Consider the following 17,790-nt stretch of genomic DNA (forward strand, 5'->3'; position numbering starts at 1 on the left):
TGCTCCAGAGGCTTGCTGCCTCGCTGCCTCGTCCCTCCAGCAGCCCCTTCGGACATGCACATCGCACATGGCTCCACCTGCTCAAAAACTCTGCCCCAAATTCTCCCCTCCTCCTCTCTCACCACTCTTGGCTCAACAAGAATATCAGGAATGGGAATTTTAACCAGATGGGGAGTTAGAATTTAACTAATTCTAGGTAATTCTCATTTAATTCTAACTAAATGGGGAGTTTCCATCACAGCTGGGGATGCCGGTACCCAGGTGCCCCGGACGCTGCAGGTGCCCTGGGTCGCTCCGGAGCTGGAACCGGCGCATCTCGGGGATACCGTGCCCAGGGGCCGCTCCGGGAGCGCCGCCCGGTGCCGGTGGGATCCCGCTGCCGGACCCGGACCCGCACCCGGTGCGGTTGGGGATCACGGTGCCCATCGGGAAGTGCTGCCTGGTCTCAGCGGCAGATCCAGCGCGGCCCTGGGAGCGGCTCCCGCGGCCCGGTACGGCGGCAAGGCCCGCCCCGCCGCCCGCCCCTCCCCTCCCCTCCCCTCCCCTCCCCTCCCCTCCCCTCCCGTCCCCTCCCCTCCCCACCCCTCCCCTCCCGTCCCCTCCCGTCCCCTCCCGTCCCCTCCCCTCCCCGCCCGCCGTCACGCAGCCGCCGCCGCAGAGCCCGGGGAGGCGCCGGGCAGGGGCAGCCGCCGCCGGAGGAGGCCGAGGCGGGAGCGGGAGCGCGGCGCAGGCTGCTGCCGCCGCGGCGGGGACAGGTAGGGCGGGGCGGGCGCTGGGGGGGGGGTCCCGGTGGGTCCCGGTGGGTCCCGGTGGGTCCCGGTGCATCGTCCCCGGGCCTCGTCCGCGGGCCGCCCCCTCCGAGCCGAGCCGCGGCGTGGGAGCAGGGAGGGGGGAGCAGCGGCAGCGGCGGCGGCGAGACCCGGTCACGGGTGGGAAATCCGCAGAGACCCGGGAGGGTTTTTTTGCCATCCACGGCGCGTCGGAATGGAGATAACTGTTTTCTTACGTAATGCTGGGCATTACGAAATTAGGGCCTGTTTTCGAGGCGTGGGGTGACCGCGCCATCGGAGGGCGTCGAGGCGGTGGCATGCGGTGAGGCGGGTGGTGCGGGGTGCTGCCACGCGCCCACCTCGCCGGCGCATCGCGCGATGCCATCGGCCGTGCCGGGACAGGCCGAGTGCGCATCGATCGGGCGCTGGCCCCGTGACGGGCATGGAAAGGTCGTTCGGCACCGGAGGTGCGTGCAGGTTTCTTGACAAACGCTTCCGCGTGTGGGGATCGTTTTTCGTGTTCCAAGGGAGCAAAGGTCGTGGGTGGCCACACCTGCCCGGATTTAGCACCATTTTAGTGCTGACATCCCTTCCACCTTGCTCGTCCGCGCCCCTGGGATCTTTTTTGCAGGTTGGCAAATTCATCCTGACGTGCACCGAAACCCCAAACCCCACCCCGAGCAGCCAAACTCATTTTTGTTTTATTTTATTCTGCTTATTCTCAAAATGTAGCTCTTTACTTGGCGGGGCGGGGGGGGGGAATAATGTCAGTTTTAAAAATCTTGAGGACTCGGTTTCCCCCTCCCAAACCAAGCCGGGAGCACTGTGCAGCCACAGCAGGAGCCGCCGTGCGATTGCCTCCATTCTGCCTCGTCACAGCCCTCGCTGGAACAACTCTCGCTGGAGGCTGATGGACTCATTCAGTCTTTGGGCATTTGTTAAAAAAAAAAAAAAAAAGGTAGCAAAATTTTCTGAAAATGAAGTGGAGCTGACTCATCCTTACTGACCGGCACAGGGTTGTGTCTCTTGGGAATATTTATGGTGATGCCGGCTGAAACGGATCCCATCTTGTTCCTCAGACGGTCTAGTCAGGATCAGAAGCGCTTGGCAGTTTGTTTTGTTCGGTGCAGTGGGTGGTTGAATAAACACCTGTCTTGTGGAATTTCATCTATGAAATTTTGTCAGAATTCCTTCATAAAAGGGCTTTTGCAGTACTGAAAAGACTTCCCCGAATAATCCCCCCCAGCACTCTCTGTGGAACTGACCCACAGTCCATACCTTTTTTCCTGCCCACGTTTCGGGTGATGCGGGGGGGGTGTGATGGTGTGTGGGACACTGCGTCGGTTGCGATAGCCGCAGGAGCGGTGTCCCCAGCCCTGGCTTTCGGTGGGACGTGGTGCAGACCCTCGTGGCTTTGGCATCTGCTGCAAGAAGAGAAAAACCCATTCACTGGCTCCGTAGCCCGAGCTCCGGTGCGGTGGATGCTTTTCATCAGCGTGAGAATAGCAAGCTGTCAAATTGTGCTGGAAGACAAAATGCTGATTTAATTAGTCATCCCCGTTGATCCGGTGCTGGGGCCGGGAGCGAGGGATGTGTCCCTTCCGGAGCGCACACCAGCCATGGTGGCACGGGGTGGGACGGCAGCGCTGCTCCTCTCCTCCTCTGCAGGTGTTTGAAAGAAACAGTTAACCTGAGCGTTTCATTTAACGTATAGGGTATGTGGCTCTTTGTTCTTCCCTTGCAGTTTTAGTAACTATAGTAGCTACGGCAGGCTGCAACATCCCCCAACTTTGTTTAATTGATACTTAGATGTGATAGTTTAATAAGGGGTTGCCATACAACGTGTTGTTCTTAATTCATACCCATACAATTAAGAGCAGTCTCTTTCTGTAATTCCATAAATATTAGTATAGACTAAATCTTAATATTTACATTTGCTTAAAAGGGGTTTATCTCCTCTGTGCTCCTGTGTGTATTGGGCTACTGCATAAACCAGTCTTTAAAAACTAAATCCGCTCCATCATGCGTGTAGTTCAGAAGCAAAGCTGGGCTGGGAAGGCTGCGATCCCGCAAGTGTCAGAGGGATGCTGCATGGGTTTACTAGTTCCTGCATGAACGGAACTGCGGGCTCCAGAGTCGTACATTTTGAGTCATAATGGTGCCTGGATTATATGATGTCGGCACAGCAGCAAGTTGGTGCAAAAAGTGGTGTTAAGTATTGTGTCCCATAATGCAGAGTATTTACAAATTGTGTGCTTATACTGGCTTCTCAAAAGACTTGTGAACATGCCAGACATGATGTTTGACCTCACCGGGACTACTCATGTATTTACGGTTAAGCGTGTTTTGAGATCTCTGCACAATTAGGCTTCTGAACCTGATTCAAGGCAGGCTGTAGTCATGACTGGCATGGATCTGGGGTCTGGATCATTAAACCCAACCTGTGGAGCCAGCACCGTGCTCACCTGGCAGCCCGGCACGTCCGATGGTGGGACAGGGACACCGGTGCCATGCGGAGCCGGTGACTCCGTCCCAGCCTGCCGTGGCATGCGGAGAGAGCTGGGCCCTGCTCTGCCTGAGAGCAAAAGCACCGTCCTTTGTGATCTGTTCACTGATACAACATACGTTGCTTGGGAGGTGACCCTGCGCAGCCTGGGGGTCCAGGAAGGCACTTAAAAGTTGCTTCATACCAAGGAATAATTTTTCTTTTAATGAAGGAGATGAATGAGAAATAAACTAATCAGATTTTTGGATCTTGAGGCAAGAGACCCTCATGCTTTTTTCCTCATGCAGGCAGCCTGCACCTGGTTTAAAAACCTGCTGCTGTCTGTCCCTCCCAGCTCAGGCGCCGGTGGGATGCGTCCCCGGCAGCTGAGATGTGTCAGCTCTGCAGCTATCATCTTTTCAGGGGTACCGCTTGTGGAGATGGGGAACTGAAATGTTCAGAAGTACTGTTTCCGTCAAGAAATGTTAGGAGAGTTCAATTTTTTAGGAAAAATGTGACTAGAGTAAGGTTAAATCCAACCTTTTTATTTTGTTAGCCTTGAATCTGATAGGCTCCCATTGTCTCCATGGGAATTTTATTCTTATCGTGGATTTTATTATTATCTTAAATTTTTTAGATTGCTCCTTCCCCTCATGTAAATATCATGAAGTTGATAAGTCCGTGTAGGGAAACTTTAACATAGGCACGTAAGAGAGTTATCAAGCAGAGATGAGTTTTCCTTTGGTTGCTGGCAGTCCCTACACTTGCCAAGGGCACCCCGGAGCTTTGCTGCCTGGTGGGCTGATCTTGGTTTAATTGCCCGGAACTGCATCGTAGAGTGAAAACTTTGCCATCTGTGACACTGGAAAATATTCAAATTTTTCCTGCTGGAAGTGCTTCGTCTTTACGGAAATCTTCACGAGGGCTGGCTCCTGCGTCCTGCAGCTCCGGAGGAAGCCGTTTTCTCCCTGCGGCAGTTACACATCAGGTGTTCCTGCAGGTGATGCTCACAGCACCACTCGGAGCTAACTCCTCAGTTCAGGTTCTCCTCGGTCGTGACTTGCGCTACAGTATTTCCTACTGAAGAAAATAAAAATATTTTCCTACTTAGAACACATTATATATATATATAATTTTTTTTTTTTCTACTTGGTCTGCTTTGTGCGGGAGTTGAGGTACGTAGTCACTGTGAGCTATTTGCACAGTTGGGCAGGGATAAAAGCAATGAATTCGTTTCAGTCCTAACCTAATCGGAGTTAATGTGCTGGGATCCCATGGTGAAAAGCAAGGGCACTTGGCCACGGCCATTCCTTGATCCTTTAAGAGTTTGAATCCCCATTAAGCATGCTTGTCTTACAACCTGCACTCGCACAGGATGTAATCAGTTTTGTTTTCCATCTGTTAAACAAGAGACTTCTGATTAGCCAGTGCAAACAGAAATAATTATTTTTGTTCTTGCTGACAATAGCAAGGTTAACCACCAGGTACAGAGCTCGTAGTGTTTTCCACACTCAGCAATTTTAAACACCTTGCTCTGTGTGCATTACATGATTTACCTTACAACCGGCAGGGATTTGGCTTTCAATATTGTCCCCTAATTATAGTAATTGCCTAAGTGGAGATCTCGACGTCTCCCACTGTTCTACAGCCACAGCCCGGACTGCAGCGGTGGAGCAGCCTGTCGCAGCTCATCCACCTGACGAGCCCGGCCACATCCCGTGGAGGTACACGGACGTGAGTGGGAGAAAAACTTGGCTTCACGGGCTTGGCTAAGGGAAAAACAGAACCTACAAAATCCAAACCAAAAGTATACAGTATTCAGTTTTCAAGAAAATATTTTGATTTTAGGAAGTCACTCAAGGGGACTGTTGATAAAATACATCTGATAGATTCCAAAACGCAGTTAGTTGGCAGAGCAGCGCGTTATCTTTCAAAGCAATGCTTATTTGATTTTCAGATGTAGGAGTTTTTACCATTCTTAATTTTTGATGATGCTAAGTGGATGTACCCATCGGAGGGCTCTCATGAGGCCGGGCTGCTCTGGCAGGGCAGCAGCATTTCCTGAACGTGTACGGCCCTCGGTGAATCCTGATTCCCTCTCCTGAGTGCTGCCCCAGCTCTGACTTCAGGGTGTGATCTCCAAGCAGGGCTTTGTACTCTACTTCCAGTGACTTTAGTAAGGAGCAGAGAAATTACTTAAAGAATTTGGTTTGGGGTTTCTTTTCTGTGTGCGTATGTTGTTTTTTTCCCCTTTTTTTAAAAGGCTGGTTTTGTGTATAAACATTAAATCCCTGCTTTTATGTTTGCACAAAAAATGGAGAGAGACTTTTAGGTCTAATATGAGTAGCTAAAACTGCTTTGGAATATGGAATACTTTTTTTTTTAAAACTTTTTTTTTTTTTTTTAAATTTGAACTGTTTAGTTGCTTGTGTATTTGGGGCTGCATCTTATTACTGAACAATAACTGGAAAGAGATGACATGCATCCAGGTAGTCTCTGCAACTGAAGCTACATCACCGTATGCACCCTCGTATCCTACTTTATTTATGTTCGGAGAAGACTGCTTTTATTTAGCCAGCAGATCTGTTTTGTTCCCTCCAGGATAGGAATTCTTCATTTATGCCATAGCATTATCCTGTTTTAACAGGCAACAACTTGTTGGATGGAGTGCTCGAGGCGTCGAGTGACTGCTGAAACTCCCTATCTGATACTCGTGGCGTGGCGTGCTTGCCCGGAGAACTGCATCCAAGTCTACAGCCAGAAAGACTATTACGAGCACCCACCCCTCGCGTTCAGAGCTAGCTGTTCTGTCTGTGGTTTAAAGGAATAGTTTTCTGCTAACTTTGAATAGTCTGCAGTAAGGATTGGCAGGCAATTTTTTAAAGCATTTGCATGCTTGTGTAATAAACTGCGTATTACTTTTGCATAACCAAAAAGTTGGGGAATATGGAATTTTAGTGCAACATCTAGTATTGAGAGGACCAACTTTATGATTTATCTCCTTTGCTTTTTTAAAATTATGAAATCTTGTCTGTAAAGCCAGAAGGTGTATACCATTTCAGATTGTTTGACTTTGTTTCCCTAGAACAAATTACTGTACTTGGACAGGAAAGTAGATTCGGTTGTTTTGTTCTTCTGAGAATCTTATTTTCTCCTCCGTATGCGATGAGACAGTTTCCTCAGTTGCTGAGACAGTTGGATGCATTCACGCTTCTCGCAGGAGGCAAGAACCGAATGAAGAATGGTCAGGCCCCGCTGAGGATGGGAAAGCGAGGACCACCATGGCGATGTGGGCATCCCTACGGAACCGCAGACGATGGAGAACGCTGGCTCTGCGGTGTCCGTGCCGTTGGGCTGGTGGCTCGCTCCGGGCCTTGCAGAGGGCTCTAGTCTGCATTTGGCCGCTGAAGCGGGGTTGTGGCCCTCCTCACTGCCTGGCTTCTACGTACTCACAGCGTAGCAGCCCTTCAGGCCTGAGTTTTCTCAGCAAGCGCAGTATTTTCCCAGTTAATAAACAGAAAAACACTTAAAGGTCAATGTCAAAGGAGACGTCTTAACCCGCTAGCAGCAGGACCAAAGTAAAAGAAAACTGTAGGTGAAGAATGACCGTTTATTGATTTTGCTAACAGAAATGATAGCCGGTTGCTGCTGTGAATTAGGGGCAGAGAGATGCTCCTGATGCTAGATGTCCATCCTGGTGAGATTTCCCGAGTGTATGACTTGGGGCCCTAATTCTTTGTGTCAAACTGCATAGACCCATTGCATGAAACACAAGAAATGTTTCCAAGAAATTATTTAAAAAAAAAGTTGTTCATTCGTGCAATTATACTGATAAGAGAGCAACAGTTAACTCTTTGGAAAGCATACACAGTTTGGTTTTTTTTTTTTTTTTTTTAGTATATATCTGCTCTGCAACCTGTTTCTTGTCCTCAGTGGCAAATGCATGGTAATTTTTTCTGCTGGCTAATGAGCAAAATCAAATCACACTATTTGCTATAGCTACTTTCTTCAGACTGTATTTAATTGGTACATGGTGAATAGAAAATAAAACTGCCTGAAAATAAGGAATTGGGCTTGAGTTGCTTGTTGCTTAAATTAGTTACATAAACAAGTTTCTGAACACTGTAATTTCCTTTTTTTTTTTTTTTTTGTTTTCTCTCCCCCCTGCCCCCAGAAAATGGCTGTTCCACCTGCTTATGCTGATCTGGGCAAATCTGCCAGAGATGTTTTCACCAAGGGATATGGTAAATAAAACCAAAATAAATTTGATCTTTCACTATCTACCTGATACCTGACACTGTTAGGATTTTATTGCTCTTCTCTGATAAATATTCCAATAATTTCCATTAGAATCCAGAGAAATTTCTGTTGTAGCTTTGCTTTGCCCTTGCTGTCTGGAAAGGAAGAGTAACTTACTTTTCTTTTGCAAAAATTCTTCTTGTTCCCCATAGGACTATTGTCTGTTTTGAAAGAAAATTGTGTGTTGTATTTTGACTGTTTCCTTGTTTCATGAGTAGGATCATTGATGTCAGTAGTTTGCTTATGAATAAAATGCTGTTCAGTAGGAATAAAGACATTATTACCTAATTTGGTCCCAATTATATTGCTGAGGTCAGTAGGATTAATCAGTCAAGTGCTATCTGAAGTGAGTGCAAGCTGCATAATCTGCTTCATAAAAACACATGATCTGAGAACTATACCCTTGGTTTATTTTTTTAATAGTTTACAGGCAATTTAGAAGGGAGTTTTAAGAAATAAATTGGAAATGCTTTTCAAATTAGCATATATATAATTCATATTTTTTACTCATCTTCTAGGTTTTGGGTTAATAAAACTGGATTTGAAAACAAAATCTGAAAATGGACTGGTGAGTTTGGAAAGACATTGAAATCCAAAGCATTGCAATGTTCTTGTGTTTACTGTATATTCCTTTTTAAAAGTAAATACGTATCCCTTACTCTCCTTATCATTTTTCAGATATAGCATAACCTTGCAAGTTACTTTACATTAATAATTTTTGTGTAGTACACGAGACTGTGCACAAATTAGATTAGAAGGTACAGTGAAGGGCTCCTTTGCAACCACGGTAATTGCTTGCTATAAAAATCAGGTTGCTATTTGAGGCCGTCGCCATGCCCTGCGCTCCGAGGAAGTGTCACTGCCTCCCTCTTGCTTTACTGGATTGAACGAGCGGAAATACGCTGGTTTCTAAATGTGCCGCACGCTCATTTTCTTAGCCGTCACTAAACAAGTATAGTTGCAATGTAACCGTGTATTGGAGCTAATATTTAGACTATCTCTGCAGCGCATTTTCAGACTTGCACGCTGATTCACAGATACACCTTGTACAGTCAGTTATCGGACTAGCGCCTTATTCTGTGTTGTGCTGCGGGTAAGGGGCACCCACGTTGCTGTCCCGTAGCCGTTCCCTCAGGATGAAATGCTTTTTCTCCCTGACGCTGAATTTTTTTTTTGTGGGGCAAGAGTGTGTTGATATTAATGACTAGCAAACATTTTATTAAATCTTCCAAGAACTCTGAAATTTTGAATAATATCCCAAATTATAATGACTAATATATTCTAAAAGCATTTGTCTGCCTGCAAATAGATATATTTTTGCAAATATATATCTATTATGTATATATAGGTAATTATTATTTTTTTCATTTTAGGAATTTACAAGCTCAGGTTCAGCGAACTCGGAAACGAGCAAAGTTAACGGTAGTTTGGAAACAAAATACAAATGGGTGGAATATGGATTGATGTTCACAGAAAAGTGGAACACCGACAACACACTAGGCACTGAGATTACTCTTGAAGATCAGGTAATTTTTGGCTCAAAAGATGCAATTTACAAATTAACTTATGACAATCTCTAATTACAAGTTAGAGTGAATTACAAATTACCAGTGAATTTCTTTTCTGTTCAGCTTGCACATGGCCTGAAGCTGACCTTTGACTCCTCCTTCTCTCCTAACACTGGGTAAGAAGTGAGTAAGCTTAAGTGACAAAAAAAGGCATTTTTAATTTTAGTTTTCCAGAATACTGTCTTGCTTCTTTACTCCTTCTGTCCTAAGGTATTGAGACAGTTAATAATCAGCCTGTGTATGATTAAATCATGTACATCTGATTTAAATCTTAGTATTAACAATCCCTTTTTAATCCTAAGCTATAGCAAGCAAACTTTTAAATACAGCAACTTGAAAATTATAGTCAGAATGAGGGTGGGAAGAAAAGGTTTTGTTTGCACTCCTGTTGCTTATTTCTGGCCATGTCAGAGGATGAGCTACTGTCTGAATAAAAGCGCTAAACAAGTCAGCTGTAATGCAAAGCTTAACAACCTCCGGGAGCCAGTTGGCCACGGCTCTAATAGGTCGACACAGTAATTGGGCTCTTCTCCCGAGCTGAATTTATCATCCGAATTCTTGCTGGCCGCAGCGTGCCTTGGTGGTGGAAGAGTATTTCTGACGCGGTGATTGGATGCCATGTTTTATGTGGGCCAGAGGGATTAAGCAGCAGCTGTAGGTCTAGATGTGGGTTTATTTTTTTCCCCTGATTATCTTTTTGCAGGCAATGCTGCCAGCGAGTCAAAATATTCTGCACATTAGCTTCGCCGAGCAGCACGCTGCACTGCAGGCTGCGGGGTTACAGTCCCCGTGGAGGTTTCACCCTGTCTTCTAGATTGTGTCCTGCACTGTAAACTGCTTCCAGTCCATTCCCAATGCTGTAGTAACTAGATATTTTTCTGTTTGTTAACCAGAATAATCTCTAGTGTTTGTTGATAATTATTTCTTAGCTAGTAAGATCCTTAAAAAAAGAAAAAAAGAAAAAACCTCTATGAGAATGACAAGTTACAGCTCTATAGCTATTTCTTAGGCACTTCACAGACATTATAGTATCTGAGTTATGATGATTGCCTTGTGGGAGGACTATTATAATTTGAATAAATGGAATGAGATTCAATCCCGGTGTGACCTGGTTTAGGTTGACAGGGATGCATTGTGGCTGAATGAGACACCTTCTCCCCCTTCCTTACTACCTCCTGGCTCTGATGAGCCTTTCAACAGGGAAAGTCACGTTTAGGAGCGTTCCCTGTTAGCTTGCCTAGTCCCTGTTGACATTGGTGGGAGAGGTACCGCTGGCTTTTACAGAAGTTGCAGACAAGCTAATGGTGAGTGCTTTTGGCACTCTTGCTCTTTATTTCTGATTTTGCAAAACACAAGAAATTCCTAAGTCTGAAAAAATAATAATAATAAAAAAAGAGAGCAATCTCTATGTGGGTCTGATACAGCATTGAAACAGTTCTTGGAGACTGTTTTTTGCTAGCTGAAGTGAAAGTCTGAAGTTTCAAATTAGCCTGACTTTTCCAGAAGGATCTCAGTAAAAGATTTGGTCAAAGACAGAAGACGCTTGTAAGGTAAAAAGAGAAGAAAAAAGTCTTAAATAAGAGCAGCAGTATATGTTAGACATAACTCTCTTGCCTTGTGAGGGCCTGCACCCTTCATGTAAACCGACCTAAGGACACACGAGAAAACACCGTTCTGGCCAGTAGTATAAAAAGAAACGAGTGAGTCAGGAAAGTTTATTTCTGCGGTAACCTGGCAGCCTTTCTAATGGCTGTAACCATTGAACTTCATAAAGGATCCTAAGGAGAAAACAGGGTGTCAGAGCCATCGAAGCAGCCTCCTTCCTCAGCAGCACAGCCTTTCCCTCAGAAGCTGGAGACAAAGTAGTGATTTCTTCATGTCTGTCACAGTAAATGAAATCACCAAGTTCACTAGGATTGTCTAAAAATTATTTGTTTGGGACAGGCCAACTATTACTGACTTTCTGTGACTGCTCCAGATTCCATTCCTTCCCTGCATCTACCAAACTTCCAAAACCATCAGATTAGTTGGAGATGAGGATTTGTTTTTGTCACCTCCCATCCGGCTTACTGTGCTGCCACTTTTCAGAATGCGGCCCAGAAGCGCTTAGTGGGGTGCCACACCGCATTTTATTGCTTGATAGCAAATAATTCACTGGAACTGAATTAGGGTTTTGCAAATGTGAAAGGTAAGAAGGTGATGTATCACGTGGCTCTCCAGGTATGTATACTTTGTCCTCAAGAACTATTACACTGAGTTAAAGTAACTGATTTGATGGAATTGCTATCTACGAGGGTACCTTTTCAAAGATACGAGATTGTTTCTTTTCTCTTTAGGAAAAAGAGTGCTAAAGTTAAGACAGGGTACAAAAGGGAACACATCAACCTTGGCTGTGACATGGATTTCGATATTGCTGGCCCTTCAATACGTGGAGCCCTGGTGGTTGGCTACGAGGGGTGGCTGGCAGGTTACCAAATGACTTTTGAGACAACGAAGTCTAGAGTAACCCAGAGCAACTTTGCTGTTGGCTATAAGACCGATGAATTCCAGCTTCATACTAATGTGTAAGTATTGGCAGATGGGCGTTAAAAATGAGTTTGAAAGGATTTTGTTGCTTACTGAACAATGAAAGGGAAGTGGAGTTTCAGCAGTGGTGAAAGAGGGAATGGTGGATTTGAAATTCCTTCTTCATTTAAGAGGGTAAGCTGCATTTCTTTAGCTGCATTAAATTTTCTTTGAATTTTGTGGGTGAGGGAGTGCATGATGGAAGGAACTGAAACTTACTGAGCACTCAAGCATCCGGTGTCTGTCTTTCTAACAGATCAGGATTATTAGAATCTATTAGTGGAATAAAAAAACCAAGTGGATTATAAAAATAGTCTTTGTGAAAGTTGAAACAAAAGCAATGCTTTCCTTTTGCACATGTCAAAATCAAACAAAATGGTGGTTTGATCTGTAGGGGAAATAGTTAATGAGAGGATGAACAAGAACATGCAAAAGGGAATGAATGGAAGTGATACGGACTCGGTTTGTTTTAGTATTGGAAGGGACATGGTATAAAGTTTATTTTAGTATTGTAACTCCTAGTAATCTATTTACACAAGCATTTGTCCTTTCTGAATGCATGAACAGTGGGAAAGCAGGACCAAATTCCATGAAAACCTTAATTTCTCTGTCTCTTGTTCCTCTTAATAAAGCAATTTATGCCGTTGAAGAAGATGATAGTTTTTTAAGATTAGGCAATCCCTAATCCGTTCCCTCTGCCCCCCTTTCCCACTCCCTTGGGTAACTGGATATTTTGCATGTAGCAGAGCTATTGCAAGCTGTTCCCGTTGGAGGGCTGAACAACTGTTTTGCCTTCCTGGAGCTGCTTCTTCAAAGGCTTTCTGTTCTGTTTCATGCTGTTTTGCAGAGATCTGGTTTAGGAAGCTCACGCTGCCTTACAGAACAATTGAACCTTCACAGCCCAGACAGCTTGTTTGAAGGATTGCCAAAGCACAAAAAAATGTGGGCAGAAAACTTTCATCAAAACAATATGCGGGGTTCCCCTCCACTCAGTAGTTAGCAGCTATTCCTTCAAGCACAATGACTTTCAACTTTGTTAAGCTGTAGCAGTTCAAAACACTATTATTGGCTTTTGCAAGAAAATGCTGTAATTATTATTACTCTTAATTAAACCAACAGCAGAAAATAACTTTAGAACAGCAGCAGGGGCTCAAATCTTACTGTACTGTTTCTTGGATTCCTGAGAGTCTGCTTCTTAGGCTGCTGTTACTGTACGTGGGTGATAAATCATCTTCAGGAGGATGCCTAGTTTGTTTATTTAATATTCATACTCTACCAATTGACGGGCAAACCCATAAATATGTGATATGAACAGAAATCTTATTTATTGATGTTAATAGATTAGTTAGGTATTTGACGTGTTTCAGCTTTGAAACGTGTCAGAGTTTATATATAATCCCAGAAACAGTTGTGAGCGGAACTCGCATCACTAGCCTGCTCGGTTGTTAATACCGAGACGGTTCAGTGTTTCTCAGGGATGCTGTGGCAGAGTAGATAATTTAACTAGGTGGGGCTTGAGGCATCATCTTTTGTTCCTGGTGTTATACAGAGCAGCTGGAGACTTTAGCAAGTTACTTTCCTTAATGGTGCCTTAATTGTCATGGGAGGATAATGGTTTTTTATCTACATCTGAAAAGTGCTAGTATTACTACTGGAATTAAAAGAAGGTTTGGCTTTTTAATTATTATTAATAATAATAACTAAAGGGAGGTAGGGCTGGATAATTTCTAGTTTTGAATATGACTTTGGTTTTTTAAGCGTAGCTCAGACCACCCCCCGCTAATGTTGCAGGTCAAGACAGAGCTGTGTGGGCACCTTGCACAAAATCTGCCAGTATAACCAGCTCTCCTCGGTCCTTTTTAATCCCTCCTTTTCTTGAGAGCCAAGCACATGCAGTTATATGTGCGCTTCAGTCTTATCTGAAGTAAGTATTGTAGTGTTTTTCTGGAAGAATTGCTCTAACAATTTAAATGGCTTGAACTTTTAAATACGCGTATCACTACTGTTTGTGCAACCGTTACGAACTAAGGAACATGAGGCCAAAGGGGTAAAAGTGGAGGGATTCTAAATCTGCCCCTATTTTTAAGGTTTGGAGTGCTCTAATAATTGGAACCAGATTATTTCATAGTTCAGAAATAATTGTGTTTTATCTGCAGAGGTCTTCCTGTGGTTTAAAGCCCGTTTTGTGCAATATGTTTGTGTCCTCTTTAAGAAAATGAGCAAAAATGGAAATTCAGATGCTTGCTGGTTTACAAGGAGCACAAGGATTTTAGAAGTCTTTTGCTCTTGTTCTTATGATCTGCATGCTCTAACGTTTTTGTGTTTTATTTACCACACTTTATTCCCTGCGCGACATTGGTGTCAGTAGTAATTGGAAGTTGCGCTACTGGGTAGCAGTGGTAGAAGGCTGTCATCATTCTGCTGTTGGTCAGTGCTCTCTGCAAAATAAAATTAGTTTCATTCCAATTTCTAGTACAGAGACATCTATAGTACAGAAGTACCATAAGGACTCTTGCAAATGATATTCATTTGCAAAAGCCGATAAACTTGGACATTAAATTGGCATCTTCACTTCCGGTACAGTTCATCCGCGTCTGGTAAAAGCATGCTGACAGGGTAGTGTTAGGGTGACGGCTCAGGCTCGGTGATGGAGGTTCAGCCCTTTCAGGGCACTAGGGAGACATATGCCTGGGAAAATAATTATTTCAGAGATATGCAAAGAATAAATCTCTTTACTACAAAGACTCCCATTTAGAGAGAAGGGAAAATTGGAAGCTGTCATCATTAGTCTATTTTTGGTAGTTTGTCATGGCTTTTTTTTTTTTTTTTTTTTTCAGTTTCCTGTGTTGTTTGTGCAAATACAGTAACCATCAATGAATTTAAGCATTTTAAACCAATTTCCTAACCAATCTGGCCTAATGTCTCTATTGTAGTTGTTAAAGGGATTTTAAATACGGTGTAAGTGAATGTTCTGCAAATATAGGTCATACCGGGGAGGGGGGAAAGATTGTTTTGGGGTGCAGTTTAAAACTAGACTAATGCATTCCTTCCAGGAATGATGGAACGGAATTTGGTGGCTCCATTTACCAGAAGGTGAATGATAAACTGGAAACTGCCGTGAATCTTGCTTGGACAGCCGGTAATAGCAACACTCGCTTTGGAATAGCAGCCAAGTATCAGATTGACCCAGATGCCTCTTTTTCTGTGAGTGCTATGCGCGTACATTTCTAAGCATTTGAAAATAGGCTCTCGTAATGGAAATGCGAAGCAACCTTTACATCAGTGAAGTACGGGTTTGATGCAGTTCTGTGGTGTATCGTTGGCATGTATGTCTATTTGTCTTGGGTTTGGCAGCATGAGAGCACAACTATTGAATTTTCCTTAAAAGTGACACAGAATGTTTTATTGTATTACTGGGCACTGTTTTGAGATTTTAACTTTGAGGCAAAATTAACTCTAGATTTTTTTTTTCTTGTGATTTAAAAGATAGAATCCTTTACATGCTTAAAAGATGTTATTTAATTTTCAAGTAGGAAGGACTCTGAAGAAAGATACCAAATTATTTACGTACGGTATTTTTTCCCTTTAAGGCTAAAGTGAATAACTCCAGTCTGATCGGATTAGGATACACCCAGACTTTAAAGCCAGGTGAGTCCACGCAGAAGGAATTCAGACATCAATAAGCGATACTACTTTATGGTCAGACTCAATGATCTTAAAGGTCTTTTCCAACCTAAGTGATTCTGTGATTTTTAGTCTGGAAATATCCAAGAGTTTTTTTGTGACAAAATGTGAATAGTTTTGTAACACCGCTATTCTGCTTGGCAACCCAGTGATGAACTTTTCTAGGGACTGCTCTGTTAATTTTGGATGTTGAATGGAAGCAGAATTATTATAGACCACCACGCACTGACCAGGCAGATACTCTTTTATGTTGATACAAAACATATCTACAATTAGGTGTTTCACAGATAAGTAAACGTATTTTTAGTACTTTCAGAGGCTTCCTATTACTGAGTTTATTTTGCTTGAAAATGTGACTTTCTCAAGGTCCCCTGGTCCAGGAAGAAGACAACCTTACTGCTGTGAAATTGGTTTTAATGTAGTCTAATAAATCTCCTGCCAGAATACCAAGCAGACTGACATGAGCTATTACAGTCGACAGGGCTTGGGCCTTCTCATACCTAGATTTTAAAGTGGTTTAGAAAGGTGGGTATGTATCAAGGTCCCAATTTTTCATAATGCTGGACTCTAAAATTAGATTAATCAGTGGACCAGCAGCAGTGAACTGACTCAGAGCTTTAATTACTTGGAGTGATAAAAAGCAGAATCTATCACCGTGGTTTATTATAACTTTCATAATTCAAAAAGATTTCATGTCTGCAAATTGTTTTAAAATGCCCAATCCTTAGAAGGCTAGCCGCCAAATTACGTTAACCTAGCTACCCAATAAATTAAAGCAGCAATACAGACACTGCACTTACTGAACGTAAAGCTCATTCCATATTTTAACAGTTGTTTTTTCTCTTGCTTTTCTCTATTTTGCAGGTATCAAACTGACATTGTCAGCTTTGTTGGATGGCAAGAATGTCAATGCAGGTGGTCACAAACTTGGTCTAGGATTGGAATTTGAAGCATAAGGAGTGATTCGACAATGACTAATTTGAAAATACAGCATAGCTACCTTCAGAATATAGTGTACCTTTCAATGTTTAATGTCTGGGATGCAAGTATTGCTAAGTATCAGTCCTGCTAGTCCTGGTTAAAGACAGCTAAGCTTTAAAAATGATGTTGTTACAGAAATGGAGACAAAAGCATAAAATTTTTTCCTGATTCCAGGCTTTGTTTTTGAATGTTATTGCCCATCACATTTGCCAGCTGCCACGATAGGAAATATGAAGGTATTGTTTACCTTTACTAGTATATTGACTGCACAAGGAATATGTTAACGTGATAAAAAACCTGAGACTTTAAGAATCGCAGACCACTATATCGTACTGTTAATTCTGTAAGCAAAATGTTCTGACACTTAAGGTTTCAATTCACAATGGAATGTGCAAAATTGTCTGAAAAAGGGATTTTAAAACAAAATTATTTTTAGATAGGTATTTCATGAATGGTTTGTCTTATTTGGTTATCTTACACCTACAGCTGTCTCCGGAATGCTTTAGGTTGTCCACCTTGTATAAGTCTGTTGTGGAGGACGTTTGATGTGACTCAGACAATACTACCTGTCCTGTGTTGTGGTTCCTTTCCCTTGCACCGACCGAAAAGCTTGTAAGAGAGGGCCATAATCAGGGAAGAGTCTTTGTAACTGCAATCACATAGTTGCGTCACTAAATCGAAAATGGACTTTTGTTTTATTACCACTTTTTTTTAGCAACTAAATGGGTACATTTTTAGAGAGTCTTCCATTTTGTGTGGAACTAGACCCCAAAATGCTGTACTTGACACTACTAAAAATGGATAAAAAACCCAAACCCAACTTGAATAAAATATTGAAATGTCACCTTTTACTTTGTCTTTATGTTATTTGTGAAAACAATTTCATATTCATTCTTGACTCCAGAAGCAGACTGGCAACATTTTAGTGCATATTTTGTACCACACAAAAACAGTTGGTAGATATAAGTTCCAGACACGGCCATATTCTTAGTGCTTACTAAGCTCTGGCAACTGCACATATGCTTATGGAGAAAACGAGGTAATGATGTGACTTGTTTAGCTTGCTTTCATTGCACAATTCGCTAAGATTAATTACCTTTACATAAAGAAATAGATGTGAGCAATGAACAGTTATCACCTAAGATAAACATCAGTGGCTTTTCATTAAAACTTGGTATTTTTCCATCTGTAAGTGATCGATGCGGGTGGTGTGCAGACAGCAGGAGGCTGTACGTACAGAAGGATGTGCCTGATGTGGCAACGGCGTTACGACATTGTGAGACGGGTAGCTCCATCTATACAACTGCCTGCAAATTGTGCAACGCTTGCTGCCTTCCCTTTTATCACAGGCTATTGCTAAGGATTTCCTAGTATGCCTTATCTCAGGTATTTAATGTAACACTCCTGGGAGAAGCAGTCCCCTTCCAGACTTCAGCAA

At 43.2% G+C, this 17,790-nt stretch overlaps 1 protein-coding gene across 2 annotated transcripts; it reads left to right on the forward strand.

The window, feature by feature from the left end:
• The first annotated feature begins 611 nt into the window (after window positions 1-611).
• On the forward strand, window positions 612-17,196 carry VDAC1 (voltage dependent anion channel 1). Of its 2 annotated transcripts, none has more exons than XM_075766171.1 (9): window positions 612-755; window positions 7,430-7,499; window positions 8,073-8,122; window positions 8,928-9,080; window positions 9,186-9,238; window positions 11,459-11,686; window positions 14,741-14,891; window positions 15,278-15,335; window positions 16,236-17,196. In XM_075766171.1, the coding sequence occupies exons 2-9, from the start codon at window positions 7,433-7,435 to the stop codon at window positions 16,325-16,327; spliced, it is 852 nt and encodes a 283-aa protein (XP_075622286.1). In that variant the 5' UTR covers window positions 612-755; window positions 7,430-7,432; the 3' UTR covers window positions 16,328-17,196. The 2 variants fall into 2 exon arrangements, with proteins under 2 accessions (XP_075622286.1, XP_075622287.1); XM_075766172.1 differs by lacking the exon at window positions 612-755 and adding an exon at window positions 6,680-6,850.
• Window positions 17,197-17,790: the final 594 nt, after the last annotated feature.

Source organism: Balearica regulorum, chromosome 14 (genome assembly GCF_011004875.1).
Source record: "Balearica regulorum gibbericeps isolate bBalReg1 chromosome 14, bBalReg1.pri, whole genome shotgun sequence".
Taxonomy (NCBI): domain Eukaryota; kingdom Metazoa; phylum Chordata; class Aves; order Gruiformes; family Gruidae; genus Balearica; species Balearica regulorum.

Excerpts from the sequence above, each read along its gene's own strand:
- VDAC1 (XM_075766171.1), top strand. The coding sequence starts at position 7,433 with ATGGCTGTTCCACCTGCTTATGCTGATCTGGGCAAATCTGCCAGAGAT. Across the intron at positions 9,239-11,458 it reads TCCTTCTCTCCTAACACTGG|GAAAAAGAGTGCTAAAGTTA; the intron begins GTAAGAAGTGAG and ends TTTTCTCTTTAG. Across the intron at positions 14,892-15,277 it reads ACCCAGATGCCTCTTTTTCT|GCTAAAGTGAATAACTCCAG; the intron begins GTGAGTGCTATG and ends TTTCCCTTTAAG.